Source organism: Rhincodon typus, chromosome 9, assembly GCF_021869965.1.
Source record: "Rhincodon typus isolate 14 chromosome 9, sRhiTyp1.1, whole genome shotgun sequence".
Classification (NCBI taxonomy): Eukaryota; Metazoa; Chordata; class Chondrichthyes; order Orectolobiformes; family Rhincodontidae; genus Rhincodon; species Rhincodon typus.
In genome coordinates, this window is record NC_063340.1 from 19573152 (window position 1) to 19589959 (window position 16808).

The window sequence follows — 16808 nt, forward strand, 5'->3', positions numbered from 1 at the left end:
TTGGAATCATTTTTGAAATCACAATGAACTGAACATCCCCAACCTCCCAAATGTACAATACCCAAGAAAAGCACAGAACTATTCAGTGGAGATTGTCTGAAGACATGTGGGTGTACTTCATTGAAGTGGTGTGCAGCAATATTAGACTGACAACAAGGCAGCAGAGGCCCTGGCAGCAATTAAGGAAATGGGGCTTATTTCAGATAACATCATACAGATCATCAGGGAGGCCCAGTCTGAAGTTCAGTTGGTATTGAGACACTTTTTTTTTGGACTGTGACTTCTGTGCGCTCCCGCTTGAATGGTTACATGGAGAGTGTTCTGCAATTATGGCAGCACTTCTAGGAAGTTACAATTTGCATGGATGACAAACTGGTCAGAAAAACAGTACCTCCCATTGGCCAGCGAGTAGCTGTGCCGATCTAAAAAGACCATGATTTACAAAGCTAATTGTTTAGAGAAAAACATGATAATCTTTTCACATTTAAACTGCTCTCTACAGACGAACAGCAAACTAACATTCTTCACCCAAATTGCAACATACCTGGGAAGTGAGCATAAAACTATTACTTATTTGATAAATATATACCAACCTTCACACTTTCAAGTCTAATCTGGTATCCGACGCTACCTCCTAGCCTCTCGATCCGTTCTTTGGCTACTCGCTCAGCTACAGAAATAGCAGAAATTCTTCGAGGTTGAGTACATATGATGTTGGCAACCATTGCAGGAGGACCATTAAGAGAGTCATCCAGGATAATTTGAGGAATCTGAGTTGTCTTTCCACACCTGAGGAAATTTGAAATTAAAATGACTTATTTCCACATCTGTCAAACTTTCCAAGGCTGTGGTAATGCAAATAAATAGCTTCCCCTATATTTGAACAGGATAAAGGGTGAAGAGACTGCATATTTGTGGAAAATTAACCATCCAACAAAAAGGATAAAAACATATTTTGACTTCTGAACAATTCATTAATACATTAATACTTTAAACAGCTAATATGTCATCACACAAAGAAAGATGGTTGTGGTTACTGGAGGTCAGTCATTTCAGTTCCAGGACATCAGCTTCAACTCAGCAGAGAAAGGGAGGCAGCAGCAAGACAAATTGAGAGTGGTCTCCTAGTTTAACAGCTGCAGCTTCAGGGTTTGGTGGTCAGGAAAACAAATCAAACTGTGGCTTCACAGAGAAGTGGTGAGTTAATAGGTTTGCGATTTTAAAATGTATATTTTTTCTGAAGAAGGGATTAACTGAGAAACAACAAGAATAAGTGCATGTCAGGACCAATATAATGAAGTAATTTCATTAATATAAGTAGGGTATAGGAAGTAAAATTACCATAAGGGAAATATGTGTACAGCATTATATATGCAAAATTAATATTTTAAGAAAGGAGTGTAACTAAAGGGCTTAAGGGAAGTCATGGCAGCAGAGCTTGCACCTGCGATAAGCTTCTTCTGTGCTACGTATCAAATCATGGAAGCTTTAGTTGCTCCGGGTGGCCACATTTGCAGAAAGTGTGTCAGCTATTGGCCAACTGCAATTCGGAGCTGAAGCTTCAGGTGAATTCACTTTGAAGCATCTCAATGCCGAGTATGTTGTATCATAGCATGGTCAGTGAGGTGGTCACACTGCAGGGGAAGAATGAACAGGCAGAAAGGAATGTCCACCATGCAGAGTACAGGAAGGCATGCACTACAGGAGTCTCCTGTGCTCATCCTCCTTTTTAAACAGATGTACAATTTTGGATACCATTGGGAAAGATGACTGCACACGAGAAAGCAACGTGAACCAGCTTCACGGCACGAGTGGGTCTGCTGCACATGAGGGGAGAAATAAGAAAGGCAGGGCTATAGTGACTGGGGTTTCAGTTGTGAGGGGAACAGACAGGTATTTCTGCAGCGGCAAAAAAGACTCCAGGCTGGGATGTTGCTTCCTTGGTGCCAGGGTTAAGGATGTCACTGAACAGCTGCAGGGCATTCTGAAGGGGGAGGGCAAACAGATGGATACTGTAGTACATATTGGTACCAACAACATTGGTAGTAAAAGGGATGATGTCCTTCAAGCAAAATTTAGCAAGCTAGGAAGTAGATTAAAATTAGGACTCAAAAACTAGCAATCTCTGCTTGTGAGTACAGAAATTGGTTAGTCCAGATGAATGTGTGGCTGCAGAGATGGTGTAAGAGGGAGGGCTTTAGATTTCTGGGACATTGAGACTGTTTTTGGGGGCAGTGGGACCAGGTGAACGGGTTGCACTTGAACCAGACTGGGACCAGGATCCTTACAGGGAGGTTTGCTGATGCTGTTTGAATGCATTTAATTTAGCAGGTGGGGTGGGATCCTGAAAGAATGTCCAGCAGGGGGAGTTGCAAAGCCAAAATGAGAAGAGATAACAAGTGAGTAAGGAAGGCAGAGAAATTATAGGGCAGATCAGATACAAGGGAGATTGGCAAGGTTGGATAGTGTTTATTTTAATGCATGGAGTCTGACAAACAAGGTGAGAGCACAAGTTGGGCTATGATGTCATTGCTGTCAATGAAACACGGTTGAGAAGGGGGACAGTATTGGCAGCTCAACATTCCAGAAGAGAGGGTCCTCAGGCCAGACAGCTCACCACCACATTCTCAAAGGCAACTAGGGATGGGCAACAAATGCTGGCCCAACCAGTGACACCCAAATCCCACGAATATATATGAAAAAAAACTCACCCTTAGCTTCAAATACTCCCATTACTTTAACAAAAAAAAAGTTAGTACTGGCAAAGAGAATTAGTGGCAGAAGCTGAAACTCGAAACAAAGTGAATAGAAAATGTTCGTAACCACTAACTGTTATTAAGGGCTTTAAAAATTAATTTATTTGTTCATGGATGTCACTAACAAATTCAGAATTTACTGTCAGTCCCTGAGAAGATGGTAGTGATCAGTCTTCTTGATGTGCTTTAGTCTGTCTGGTAAAGGTGCTCCAACAGTGCTGTTAGGCAAGGGATTCAGCATTTTGATCCACAGAATGGCTATATAGATCCAAGTCAACATGGTGTGTGACTTGCGTGGGACCTTGGAGATAATGGTGTTCCAATGCACCTGTTGGTCTTGTCAATTTAGGTTGAGAGTTTCGGACAGGCTATCTAGGAGGCCTTGGCAAGTTGCTGTCGTGCAACCTAAAGATTGTGCAGTCTGTGGCCAAGGTACACTAGAAGTGGATGGAGTGGATATTCAAGGTGGTGGAAGGCCAAATAATCAGTCTGCTTTGTCCGAGAGTTTTTGCAAACACATCCACCCACGCAAGCTGAACACATTCCATCATATTGTGCAATCTGTGTTCAAGTTTCTCCAGTGGAGCTCAATTTAATGTGCACTTTTTAATGTGGTCAAATTACTACCAAATTTTATTCTGGCATAGGTAATTGACAAATATTACTATTCCTATGATGTCCATACTTGAACCATCAGAAAATGCTGAGCAATTTATGCAAACATAAAAGTAATCAAGCACGCCAACATAGGAACATTCCCATTTCCCCTTCCCTTAAACTTACCCTGTCATACCACTCACTACCAGGACCTGGGCCTTGTTCAGTAAGTTCAAGATTGTCTCTCTCTCACGAAACGCTGGAAGTTTTTTCCTTTCCTGCAACATTGTCTGATATTGTCTGGAAGACTGAAACAGTAATATCTTTCAGGGGATACATCTTAAAGATGATACATAGAACTCACAATGGGTAATATGCCATTTTGCCTAACTGGTTTATGTCAGTGTTTACTCTTCAATTGAGCAAATAATTCTAATCACACTTATCCACCTTATTCTCAAAAACTTTCAACACTTTTTCTTCAACTGGATCTCGAACACTGACATAGTTTCTGCCTCAATCAGTAACCCAAAGTGAATCCCATAGCCTCTCAATTCCCCACCAAGATGATTCTCCAGCTCTATGTTTTAAATTTTCTATTTACATCTACTTACAATGATATCTCCTTGTTCTTGACCCCTAAACTACTTGAAACAATCTTCTTAAATATGGTCCTATTGCTCCAAAATGTGCTGATATTTCATCTAGCATATCCAGTCATAACTAGAGAATCTTTTCTAATGGCTTCTTTGTCCACTTCTGTATCTTAATATTGGGTGTCACATAAAGCCGAGAATAAATCATTTTCTTTGCCCTAGTGCTCCTACTGAGATTTTATCAACGGTTGCTTTTTGTTTTCCAGGGGCAACTTTGTCATTCTCACTAACCCCTTTACTAGGTGATGCAGTCACACAATAACACCTTTTGTTGATGAACAGGCTGTTTGGACACTCACTGAAGCAGAATTGGAAGAATTCATTCATATCCTAATTAATTATCAGCATTCCACTAAATTTAAAGCCACAACAAGCACAGAAAGCATTGATTTCTTGGACACCACAGCAGGTGCAAGTTAGAACGTGTTACTTTCAAAATAACCAGAATATATATAAAGCCTAAACACACCTTCCACATTGGCAAGGTCACAGCCAATGCACTTTGTGAATTTACTATGGAAGTGCACTGACTGTGACCTTTGTGAATAAGCTGGAATGTTTTAACTGAGCATTTACGACTCTTTTTATTGCATCTCAAATCTTTAAAACTAAGATTTAAATTTAACAATTGATAGTGTATATTACAATAGCATCTACTACATTTCTTCCCATGTAGCACCTGAACATATGCAGTCTTAAGCTCAACATACCACATTCACATGCAAGTAATTAATTAGCTCAGTGATTTCAAGTTTTCCCAGATCCAAGTTAGCACAATGATCCTTTGGTGTCAACTGTGCTCTCTTCTTTGCAGCCTCCCTCCTTCCTACTCCCGTTTCTGTCTCCATCTCAGCCAACGTTTGCAACTTTCCCATCTTCTCGCCCTCACCTTACAGCAACCACATTTTCCTCTCCCCACAGCCTTTCCCTTCCTCATCAACATCCTTGGCAGTCACCCCTCCGCCCCCCACTTCTCCACAGTGCAGCCTCCTCGCCTCTCTACTCTCCATAGCACTCTTGAAACTTCCCTGTTTCTACCACCTCTTTGTGGCCTCCCCGTCTCTCCCAAACCTTTTCCTCACCCTCCACCCCTAATTATCCCACAATCCTTGCAGCCTCCCTGCCTCCTCCTTCCCCTGCCCTCTCAGACCAAGCAGGCAGATATCGACCTCATAAATGAGGCAACTCCCTCACCCAGCCTCAGCAGGCTGGTCCTGGCTCTGAAAAGACAGCTGCTAGTTCCTGGACCACCAACACCTCCCTGATGGCAGATGCTTCCCATTGCCTCTCTCTAACAGTCAGCACTACATATCTAACAACTCACCGTTTGTGGGGTGGTAGTGGTGTAGTGGTAAAGTGGTAATATGGCGGTTGTATGCAAAATGTATGCATTAAAAAAAAAGCTTGTTTAACTGTGACCATATAATACCATTGTCGATTATTGCAAAGACGTAGCTGCTTCACTAATGTCCTTTAGCGCAGGAAACCTGTCGTCATTACCTGAGTTGGCCTATCTGTGACTGCAGACCCACAATAATGTGGTTGACTCTTCGGGACAGAAACTAAATGTTGCCTTAACCCACATCCCATGAATGATACAGAGAGAAAAAAAATCCCAGGCTGGTTTTTTCCTGTACTAGTGAGCCTAATAGCAGCAAAGCAAGCTGTTAGAGAACGAGCCTTTGACTGGAGGAGAAGATTCTCATTGTTTGTTTCCATACAACTGACAAGAGCAACTTTTCTGATTTGTTGGCCTACTGACTGAATTTTCCAGGCCATTTGGGGATATTTTGAAGCAGATTTGCTCCCATCTTCATGTATTTTGTGCACTGGCGTCACCCAAAAAAATCTACCTTCGTCCCTTTTCAATCTCCATTGATAAGCTGCCTCTTGCCAATAACATTTGAAAATGAAGCATCAGGCCCCACACATGCACTGATGACACCCAATTGTACCACACCACTGTTGTTCTTGACCCCGCTGTCTCTGGTTTGTTCAACCAATGTTGAATAAGCAGAAATCTCTTCCTATTGTACACTAGAAAGACCAAAGCCATGGAGTCTGCAAAAATCTCCATTCATAGAATCATACAGTACAGAAAAGGCTCTTTGGCCCATTAGGTCAGATTCACTAACAACTGAATCCATCCTTCTCCCTAGCTACTGTCTTCAGTTGAACCTTTGCAATGCTGGTGCCCTATCTAATTAAGTTGTGCTTCCAAATCCCATACAATTCATTCTTTTACATTTGTAATATTACCCATCAATACTACAACTCAGCTTATAGAACAGTGGTTCATGGTATCTTACAGAACATCAGGAGACCATCCAGCCAATCATATATGTGGGCTCTTAGAATAAAGCCAACCAGTTTAGTCCTTCATGCAGCTTTTTCCCTATCATGCTGCAAATTAGTTTTCTTCATACCCAATTGCATTCTGACTGAATCCTAGAAAACTTAATCCTACAGCCCCTTCAGGGCAGTGCATTCAGGATTCTAACAACCCTTTGCGTTAAAAAAAAATTCCATCACTTCACCCAGTAATTTTTTTGGCAATTATTTTAAACTTATGACCTCTGGTTATGGCCCGCTTGTTAGAGGAAATACTTTCTTGCCATTAGTTCTATCAAAATCCCCCAATTCTGAAAGTTTCAATGAGATATCCAATAACTTGTTCTGCTCTAAAGGAGAACAATTCCAGTTTCTGTAATCTCTCCACATAAACGAAATATCTCAAACCTGGTATCATACTGGTAAACAGCCTCTGTGCTCTTTCAGGGTCTTGGACAACCCCTCTCACAAGGATGTCCAGAATTGTACAGAAGATACCAGGTGAGGCCTAACTAAGAGGTTTATAAATATTTAGTATGACTTCCTCATTTTCATACTCCGTTCTATAACTCACTCTAAGATACTCAATGTGCTACTTACAAAGTCAAGAATTTTATGCATTTTCTTAATTACCTTAACATCTTGCCCTATCCATCTTCAAATATTTGTGAATATGCTTCTCCATGTAAAAACAACTCCCTTGAAAATAGCACCATCAGGCTTTACGTCCAAAATGGATCACTTCACATTCTTTCCTTTTAAATGGCACCTGTCACATGTTCAACCATCTCACCAGGTTGTGTTTTCTGGAAGTCTGCTATTATCGTGCTCAATATTTACTACTTTGGCAAGTTTTGCATCATTCACAATCTTTGAAATTCTACTCCCTGAATACGAAGTCCAAGATGATCACGCAAATGTAAGAAACAGTTTGGCCCTGATAGCAAATCTTGAGACAGCCAATCGGGGGGGGAAAAAAAAAAAAATCAATTCACTGCCTTCTATCCCTCAAGTAATTTTGTACCCAAGTTTCCACTGTCTCTTTAACGCGCTGTGCTTCTATTTACTGAATGAGGTACCTTGTCAAATACCTTTTGAAAATCAGTGTTTAGATCTATTACACAATCTTCATCAACTCTCTCTGTTACTTCATCAACAAATTCAATAAAGTTATTCAAACATGATTTAACTTTCATAAATTGATGTTGTTTTAATCCCTTATAGCCCATGTTTCTCCAAGAATTAATTTGTCATCAGTAGCCAAAACCTTCATTTGGACCTCGGTAAACTCTGGCCACAACTTCCTCCTCCAGCTGGCTTCCAAGTTGTACTTTTTGTAAATCTGAAATCCTGCAAAACTTTACCACCTACTGCCTAACATCATACCATTCAGCTATTCAACCCTGTGCTCACATATCTACATTATTCCTTACCTGGCAAGGTCTCAATTTTAAAATTCACACACCTATTTTCAAATCTTTTCACAGCTTCATGCTTCCTGATGTCTATTACCTCCTCCAGTCATTTAATCCTGAAAGATCTTGGGCTTCTTGCACACCCCCATTTCCATCACCTCAACAGTCACCAGCTGCTAGGCCTCAAGCTCTTGGATATCTCCCCAGTCCTCTCTGCCTCTCTATGTTCCCAACTTTAATATGTTACTTAAAACTCTTTGACCAAGTGTCTGGTCACTTATTCTAATGGTGTCAACGCCAAATTTGGAATCAAAATTCTCCTGGGATGTTGGAATATTTTATGTGAAAGTAGTTATATAAATGCAAATTGGTGCTTGAACGTAACATGAACCAATTTCTTTGTGTCTTTAGCTATATTTTCTCATACCATGATATCAGACACTAACTTTGAATTGTAGAGGTAGTCATCGCTATGAAATATTTAATTAAAAAGATCAAATCGTACAAGAGGAAATTCCATCTAACTGGTTGTCTGTGCTTTTACTGAAGGAAGAGTTCTTTTAGCAGAAGAAAAAAATTCACAATATTTATTGCCTAATGCTTATGAGAAAAAGAACAAAATACACCACTATTAATCATCATACACACGTTCTGTGTAAAATAAAACTGGAACATGGATGAAGTTACCTGTTTCGCTTGAAATTGTTTACAAAGTTTTTGGTTTTCCCTATATACATTCCCCAGTTTCCAGTTATACTTCTTCAACTGTTTCTTCTTAAGATACACATAACTCTCTGTTTCCATAACCACAGCCTCAGGCTCTTCTTCCTGTAAGTCATCATCTTCCAATTCTGCTCCAGTATAAGCTTTAACTGCAATTACAAAACATCAAACATGTGTTACAAAAAGCAAAATCTGAACTACAATGAAAACCATACCATGGCCAAGTGCTACCTCTGGTTCAGAGGTCGCACTCCTGGCTCCAAGTCAAAAGGGTTTGGGTTCAAGGCTTAGACTAGAAACTTGAACTGATACGCCCATTTCACCCTTAATGGTGTGCTGCACTGTTGGAGCTGCTGTTTTTCAGATGGGACAATAAACTGCTATCATCACTTCAATCGGTGGGTGTAGAAGATTCTATTACTTTATTCAAAAGAGCCAGGGAAGATCTTGTAGATGTCACTACCAATACTTAGCACTCAACTATTACCACAAGGGCAAATAATTTAGTCAATAATTTAATTGGTATTTCTGGAAACTTTGTGTTTGCAGGTTAGCTGCCATGTTTTGTACATTGCTCATAGGAACAATGCTTCATTGGTTATGAAGTATTTTGGGACATACTGAGGCTAGGAAAGGCACCGTTTCTCAAAATAAATGGGTGGCGGGTAAATTCACCCATTGAAATCACTTGGGAAAATTCAAGCATGAGAGCAACCAATTTGAGAAGAGTCATCTGTCGGTAGAATAGACAGAATTGGTAACAAGCTGATCCTCGAACCACAGATTTTCTCATATGCTGAAGCTATTAGCAGCAAATGTAGGAGAAAAAAACTGCCTGTGATTGGAGTCGCAGTGAGCAATTGGTTATCAGAGCGAGTAAAAAAATAAGTGAGCAAACTAGTCAGCTGGATGGGGGTGTGGGATTGGTTATGGCTGGACCGGAGTGGCAGGAAGGAGGAAATACAGTACCAACTAGGATCCAGGAAAACTTCAACTCACTGAGGTAATGAAACACTCGAAAACAAACAGGGAATTTCCAGTTTCAGGCTGGTTTTTTTCAGCAACAACTATATGGGGAAAAGGGGTATTGTTTAGCTTAGTTGGCCAGATGGCCAGTTTGAGATGCAGAGTGATGCCAACAGTATATGTTCAATTCCTGCACCAGGTAAAGTTAACATGAAGGACTCCACTTCACAACTTTTCCCCTCGCGTGAGGCGTGGTCACCCTTTAGTTAAACCACCACAAATCATTTCTCTCTAATGAGAGTGCAGCCCTGTCATCCTATAGGACTATGGTGACTTTACCTTTTATATGGAGTTTTATTTAAAATTTACTCAAAGGATGCTTATGCTGGCATTTATCATCCATCCTTAATGCCCCACAGGAGGATGTTATTGTAGTGAACATTACATCAATTATAAATTTAAATTTGAGATTGAGAAATAAAATGAATAGTAACTGCCTGGTTAAAATATTCCAGTCTTGTGCATATATGATGGAAGTGGTTAGCTGCAATGTCACCAGTCTACGGAAGGTGCGTTTAGGGCTTTTAGTTTAGAAGTATGCATCAGTTATTGTGAGAAAAAAAGAACTATTCTTGCTAACTTGTGCCTGTTATCTTGTGTCAAATTAAATATGATGTCTAAGAAATTAATGCTTTCTGGTGTATTGTGGCTTTAAACTTATTGGAGGGTCAACACGTTAATGAAGATATTGATGAATTCTGCTTTTGTGCAATTCCAAATACACTTGATACAAATACAGAAGATATTATAACTATGTAACTGAATCACCAAAATAATTACTGAGAATGATAAAGTTAAAAAAAATTCACCCACAGGAAAAGTCTCTTGGAGAGACGCAAACAAAAAAGAAAACTGTCCAATTGTGATACTAAAGCAAAATATAAACAAATTCACTCAGCATCTCCCCACCCTCCAAGACTGAATTTAGGTGCAAGACTGCCTGCTGTACTGTTCCCAAATCTGAAAATCTCAGCACCCTGGAATTTTGCCTCGTGTTTAAAATAAAGTTTCAACTTCCACTGTAGGAAATATACTATTTAGCAAATTAATTTCTTCAGTACTCAAGGAGTTACTCCTTAGCCAACAAGTCATAACTTGCACTTTACTCAGTCTGCAATAAAACTTTTCAGGGTGGACTGGGTACCACAAAATATCTCAAACACCATAGATCACAATAGTACCTGCCAGCTGCTGATCAAGAGGATATTTGCGAGGTGTTTGTTCACCATTAGTTTGTTCAGTCAAGAGAGACAGGGGAACAGGAGGCACACTGTATTTATGGGAGGTTTCAAGAAGCAGTTCATTCATTTTCGCTTCATTTTCCAAACACATGATTAAAGTGTGAACCACTGGTTCATGAGTTTTTGCAGCTAACAAGGCCTCTCCGTAGAGATGTTCAGTTATATGCAAACGGCAAGCTTGAGGCAGGCAGTCATTAGTAGTAGAGAAAGCTAAAAGTGGGGCCTCGTATGGATATTTATTATTAGGCGGAAATCGGATCTCAAGCGTGTACAAAAGAGCATTGCTGTCACAACGCAAATGATTATCCTCCTTCTTTTCTCCCTTTGAAGGAAGCTCATGTCTGAACTTACATCTTGACCCAAAACGGCAACCGCCTTTGAGATAATACTGACAAACATCTTTCAGAGTCCTTATTGTCACATCTTCAGTCTCAGACCTTCGAAATTTATTAAGTCCCTGTGTCAGGAACACAAGTGCCAATTCAATAGTCCAGACCCGGTTTTGAATACGTTCAGAGAATTTGCTCTCAAAAATGGAGCTAAGAACGAGAGCTTCTTCTTGCCTCCTCTCCACACAATCCTCCAAGATAATATTACCAGATCTGGGAGAGGCCTTGATTCTATCTTTGAACTTTTCCCTAAAGCACAGTTGCAATAGATATTCCAAAGATGTTCCTGCATCTCCATCAAACATCTTGAGTGCTGATTTGCAATATTCTGCATGAAAACCATACCTAAATTAAAAAATAAGCATGTTATTTTTATTGTTCATATTTTATCAAGTATATTCAGTGCAACATAAAATGTCTCTGTAACACAATAGATTACCAAAAACTTTTGCAATAGTCATCATTTTCAGTGCAATTAGAAAAACAGTACAAGTTATGTTGTCATGATAAACACTCAGGGAATTTGAGCTAAAACTATTTATTTGAACAGCTGTTAAACTTTGCTGCTAAATAACCCAAATATAAATACAAAAAAGAAACTCAAGATGCTCGAAATCTGAACTAAAACAGTAAATACTCTGCAGGTCAGCCAGCATGTCAATTATGGCTCAACTGACAGTGCTCTCACCTCCAAGTCACAAAATTCTCTGTTCAAGTGCCACACCAGCGTTTGTACAAACATCAAAACTGATGACTCAGCCTACTCCTGATGGAATATTGCACTTCTTTCAGATGAGACATTAAACCAAGGCCTCATCTGCCTACTTGAGTGGGTGCATCTCCATGGTGTACCTTCAATTAAGTTCGGGGGGAGTTTTCCCAGGTGACCTGTTCACTATTTAATCCTTCATAAAATCTCACCAGATTAGCAGATTGCTCTTTGTGAGAGTTTGAGTGCGCAAGTGGCCATCACATTGCTCGAATTTACAATGTAGGCAATCACATCGCAGGAAGGATATAATTGCTCAAGAGTACGTTTACAAGAACATTGCCAGTGCTAGACATTTACAGCTATGAGGAAAGATTAGCTAGGCTAAGTTGCTTTCATTAGTGCAGAGAAGGCTGAGAGATGAGTTAATTGAGTTGTACAGAATAATGCGGGGCCTTGATAGACACAGGCGATCTGTTTCCCCAGCAGAGAGAGCAATTCACAGGAAGCAGAGATTTAAGGTAAATGATGAAAGGAATAGAGGAAACATAAGGAAAACCTTTTCCACCCAGAGGGTCTGGAATCCCCTGCCCAGTTTGTGTGGTTGACGCAGAAATCATCAACTATTTAAAGGGAATCTGGATATGCGTCTGAAATAAGGATTAAAATGGGCAGCTGGTTTATTCAGCTGGCACAGACGTGATAGGCTGAATGGCCTTTATATGTGCTGTAAGCTTTCTATGGTCCTATTTGAACAATGATTACACTTCAAAACTACTTTCTTGGCTGTAAAGTACTATGATCTGTCAAATCATTCTGAAAAGCATGCAATAAATGGAAGACTTTGTCTCCTTTGCATCTGTAAAGGGAGAAACAGCATTCTTTCTCCACAATGTCTGCTAGTTGAGGATATCTTTATTTCTAAGATATTTTAAAGTGCCGAGAATATGTCTGTCTTCAACTGGATCTCTCCCTTTCCTATTCTCCAGCATCAAGTGCCTTTGCCATCCTTAACTGGATCATCAGCTCAGCACGTGGCTATCATAGAATCATAGAACCCCTACAGTGCAGGAGGTGGCCGTTCAGCCCCTCAAGTCCGCACCAACCCTTTAAAGAGCATCACACCCAGACCCGGCCACACCATATCTCATAACCCCACATTTACCATAACTAATCCACCTAACCTGCACATCCTTGGACACTATAGGCAGTTGTAGTATGGCCAATGCACCTAATCTGCACATCGTTGGACTTTCAATTGGCCTTTTCTTTAAAATTTACATCAAATGCACTGCCCTTGTTGGACATTGCATACGATCTGATTATTTGGAAACATGGGTGATTTGGTGGTGGATAACAGCTGAAAAGTACCATGGGTAATTTGGGAGTAGAAATAACACAGTTCAGTTGTGTGCGATAACACTTCTGCGATATATATAAAAAGATAAGAATTGCATCAGTGTCTATTTCTGATGAAGTGTGGGGTTGGAATACAGATATAATTCAGACATTGAGGTCCCAATTCCAGAAAAAAATCTGGTCCACGAACTCCGATTATTTACTCTCCAGAGATGCTGCATAACCTGCTGAATATTTATGGCATTTTCTGTTTTTACTATAAATAAGCTAGAACTATTTGCAGCTTCTACAAACCTTTTAGCAGGTTCAAAACTTTTACCATCTATAAAAACACATTTCCGATACATACTCTTAGCAATAAACAGTAAGATTAGAAAATAGCAAGAAAGGTGTGGGATAAATGTTGTTGATAGGCTCACACTCTCATCATTTTCAATGGCTAAGACACCATTTCTACCTCATACAAAAGGCAAAGCATGTAGAACTCAATTTTATCACTATGTAAATAAGTGGATTTTGAATGAGAGTTAAAGACTTACCCCATATCAGTGCATGCATTACTTATTGTACTCCCCATTTAAAAATAAACGGGATGCATTTTAAAAAGGAGTATAGTGGACAGCATTTTGGGACTTTAGTCAAACAATATGCAAGGCAATGTCTATGAATTGGCCTCCATCCCAAAACATTACTTAGTGGACTGATCAATCTAGTACAACACCTTTAGCAGGAAACAGCAAAACAGGATAAGTTATCAATAAGAATTAGATAAAAGTATAGGTTTGGACTGAGATGTCTGATTAAAGCAGTTACTTTGTTCGAGTTGAACTAAGAATTTTAAATCGGTAATGATGGGACATAAAACGGTGAATAGAAGGGAGACAGATTATGAAGAGAACTGTTCTCTGTTATTAAAGAAACAACAGAGATTTCCGGAGAATAATCTATTACAGTGTCCCTTTGTACTAAAAGCACAAACTTTAGTTGTATCATACAGTCTTGCAAAATCCATATTGTCTATAAAGATGCACAGCAGTACACTACATCTAATGACACAAAGTAACCTAAAATATGAAATAAAGTTAACAACTGAAGTTTAGAAGTCTTAAAACAGAGGCAGCTGAGAAGGATTCCCATCATTTATTTATAACCAGTGTTGTATATGAGTTACTTTTCACACCAGCTGACTTTAATGACCATGCATGTCCTCTAGGAATACAAGCAAAATGAAATTGCGCGATGTTTGTCAAAAACCTTGAACTCTCTTTCATTTCTCCTCAGATATAGGTGTGAAGGGTAGAGGACTGCAAATATCACACACACTGTAAAAACAGGAAAGGGTTAACCTGCATCTGGATGCCAGTCAGTTTTGACAGAAAATAGTATGGGATGAAACTAATTTATGCTTGGATAAACTTGATCTAATAAAAGGAGTTAGCATGGATTTCATAAGATGATTGTAGAAATAGGAGCATGAGTAAGCCATTCAGGCCAGTGAATTTGCTTTACCACTTAAATGTCTTATTCAAGCAAAAGCTGTTGAACCTAACTGATTGATTAATTAATTAATTAAAGGAACAGTTTCAGCACAGACAAAATTGGCTAAGGGTCAGAAAGCAGAGACTGGTGATGAATGAACATTTTTCAGACTTATTGAAATACAGTCTTTTGGTATTAGGACCACTGCTCTTTTCAATATGCATTTAATAGTATGGAAGGCAGATGACATGAAATTCAAATCTAGTAAAAACAGTGAGGAGGATAGTAATAAATTTCAAGAAGAAATGAATTAAACTTAAAATACCTCATATTCTGAAAAATAGAAATAATACAGCAAACGCTGTAAATACTTAGTAGGTCAAACAATAGCAGCAGGGTTGGAAACAGTTAACCTTTCAGGTCAATAACCTTTCATCAGAACACAAGAAAGTTAGAGATTTAATAGCTTGTAAGCAAAAACAGAACCAGGTTAAAAAGCTGGAGATAAGGTTAAGAACAAATAAAAGGGAAAGGTTTTTTTGAAAGGATGGAAGGCAGGATGGATTAAATGACCAAGGGAATGAAAAGTGAAGTTTTCAAAGTGGATGGTAATTGGACAAATTAAAGACAGAAAACATGGGCTTAGGAGAGGTGAGAATGGTAATTGTAGACCAACTACCTGGAGCTGGTGTCTGATAAACGATAGTAGTTATTATTTAAAGTTGCTGCATTCAATTAATTTTATGTAGCGAATGCAAATCCCCTGAGCCAAAAGGATTGCTTCCTCATTATTTGAATTTGGGATCATTAGTCCACTGCTAGTCTATTACAGGATCATTTCTAGTATTGTTTGTGTCTCCCAATAAGTGCGTAAATGCTTGTGCTGGGGTCCCAGCGGTGGATGTTGGTTGCACAGGTGCCATGGTTTGTCCTGAAGCTGTTTAGCAAGGACCACTTGTGTCATGGGTCATTCAAAGACTGCCACCTGACATATAGTTTATCACGACAAACTGGTTGTTGACTTCCCACATTTCCATTCATAGATCCAAAGGTATCTGCTGGCAAACTCTTCTCCGAAAGATTGTTCCATATGGGCACTGAGATGGAAGGTGAGCAGTGGGTGGCTTGAACATGTCGTTATGCAGTGGTAAATGAAGCACAGCACAGATGACTTCAACAAAGCTTGTGGACTTTTGTCAATCGACACATGTGTTGGCAAAGTGATATTTGCGAGAACAGGAAGCCAATGGAGGGGTGTTGAGTGGGGGTTCCAGTTATGATGTGCATTGAATTCACTCAATTAAATGCAACAATGTTCAGGTGAAAAAGCTGTGAAATCCCCAAGTAAAGGAAGAGGTACTGTTCCTTAACCTTGCATTGAAGTTTACTGGAACAGTATTGAGGGCTGAGAACTGAAAAACAAAGTTAATGAAAATTTCCTGTTTCAGGTAACAGCAGAAAGCTGTCCTACACAATGTTCAATGCACCATTGATGCTACTGAGTGAAGTGGTCCCCGTAGGACTGGGACAAAACGTATTCCACTTAAAGGCAAACATAGCTAGGACTTATCCAGCTTCCCATACCACAAGCTTCTATTTGGAAAAAGTGAGTGAAGTTCAAGGAGAAGATAGTCAATACAAGACAGGACCACTTCAGCCTTCATTCAAAGGAGAAGAAATAACCTGCAGGCATTTCTGGTGGGGAATTGAAGTGGAGCGACTGGACATCATGATGAAGAAACAAATAGTCAAGAAACTCGAAGGGCTTGAAGTGGCAGCAAGTAGCAGAAGAGTCGTATATATAGATTGGAAGAGATTGGACAAAGGGGAATGAAATAGAATGCAGATAGTTAGAAATAAGTTTTATGAGACAAAAATAGCATGACATGATGGATGCCCCAGGGATGTCCAGTTTATGGGTCCAGGGAAACAGATGGGATCAGGTTGTGTAGGATTGGGGTACTATAAGGTTGGAGACCATGGTGGATTATGACCTCCAGAGAACAGTCTGGGAAATAATGGCCTGATGGTCAATGATGCGATAATGTCCCAAGTAACTGGAGATGGTTTTGGCGAATTATGTTCAGCTTCAGCTATCTCCAAGTAACTGCAAAGTAGCAGTCTGCT

At 39.7% G+C, this 16808-nt stretch overlaps 1 protein-coding gene across 1 annotated transcript in view; it reads right to left on the minus strand.

Moving 5' to 3' along the window:
- dhx57 (DEAH (Asp-Glu-Ala-Asp/His) box polypeptide 57) overlaps window positions 1–16808 on the minus strand; it is a 101438-nt gene that overhangs the window by 67102 nt on the left and 17528 nt on the right. The window contains exons 4-7 of the mRNA XM_048600933.1: window positions 10686–11479; window positions 8443–8627; window positions 3540–3661; window positions 590–789 (exon numbers count right to left, since the gene is read on the minus strand). Of these exons, the coding sequence (XP_048456890.1) occupies window positions 590–789; window positions 3540–3661; window positions 8443–8627; window positions 10686–11479 (1301 nt within the window). The remainder of the gene's footprint in view (window positions 1–589; window positions 790–3539; window positions 3662–8442; window positions 8628–10685; window positions 11480–16808) is intronic.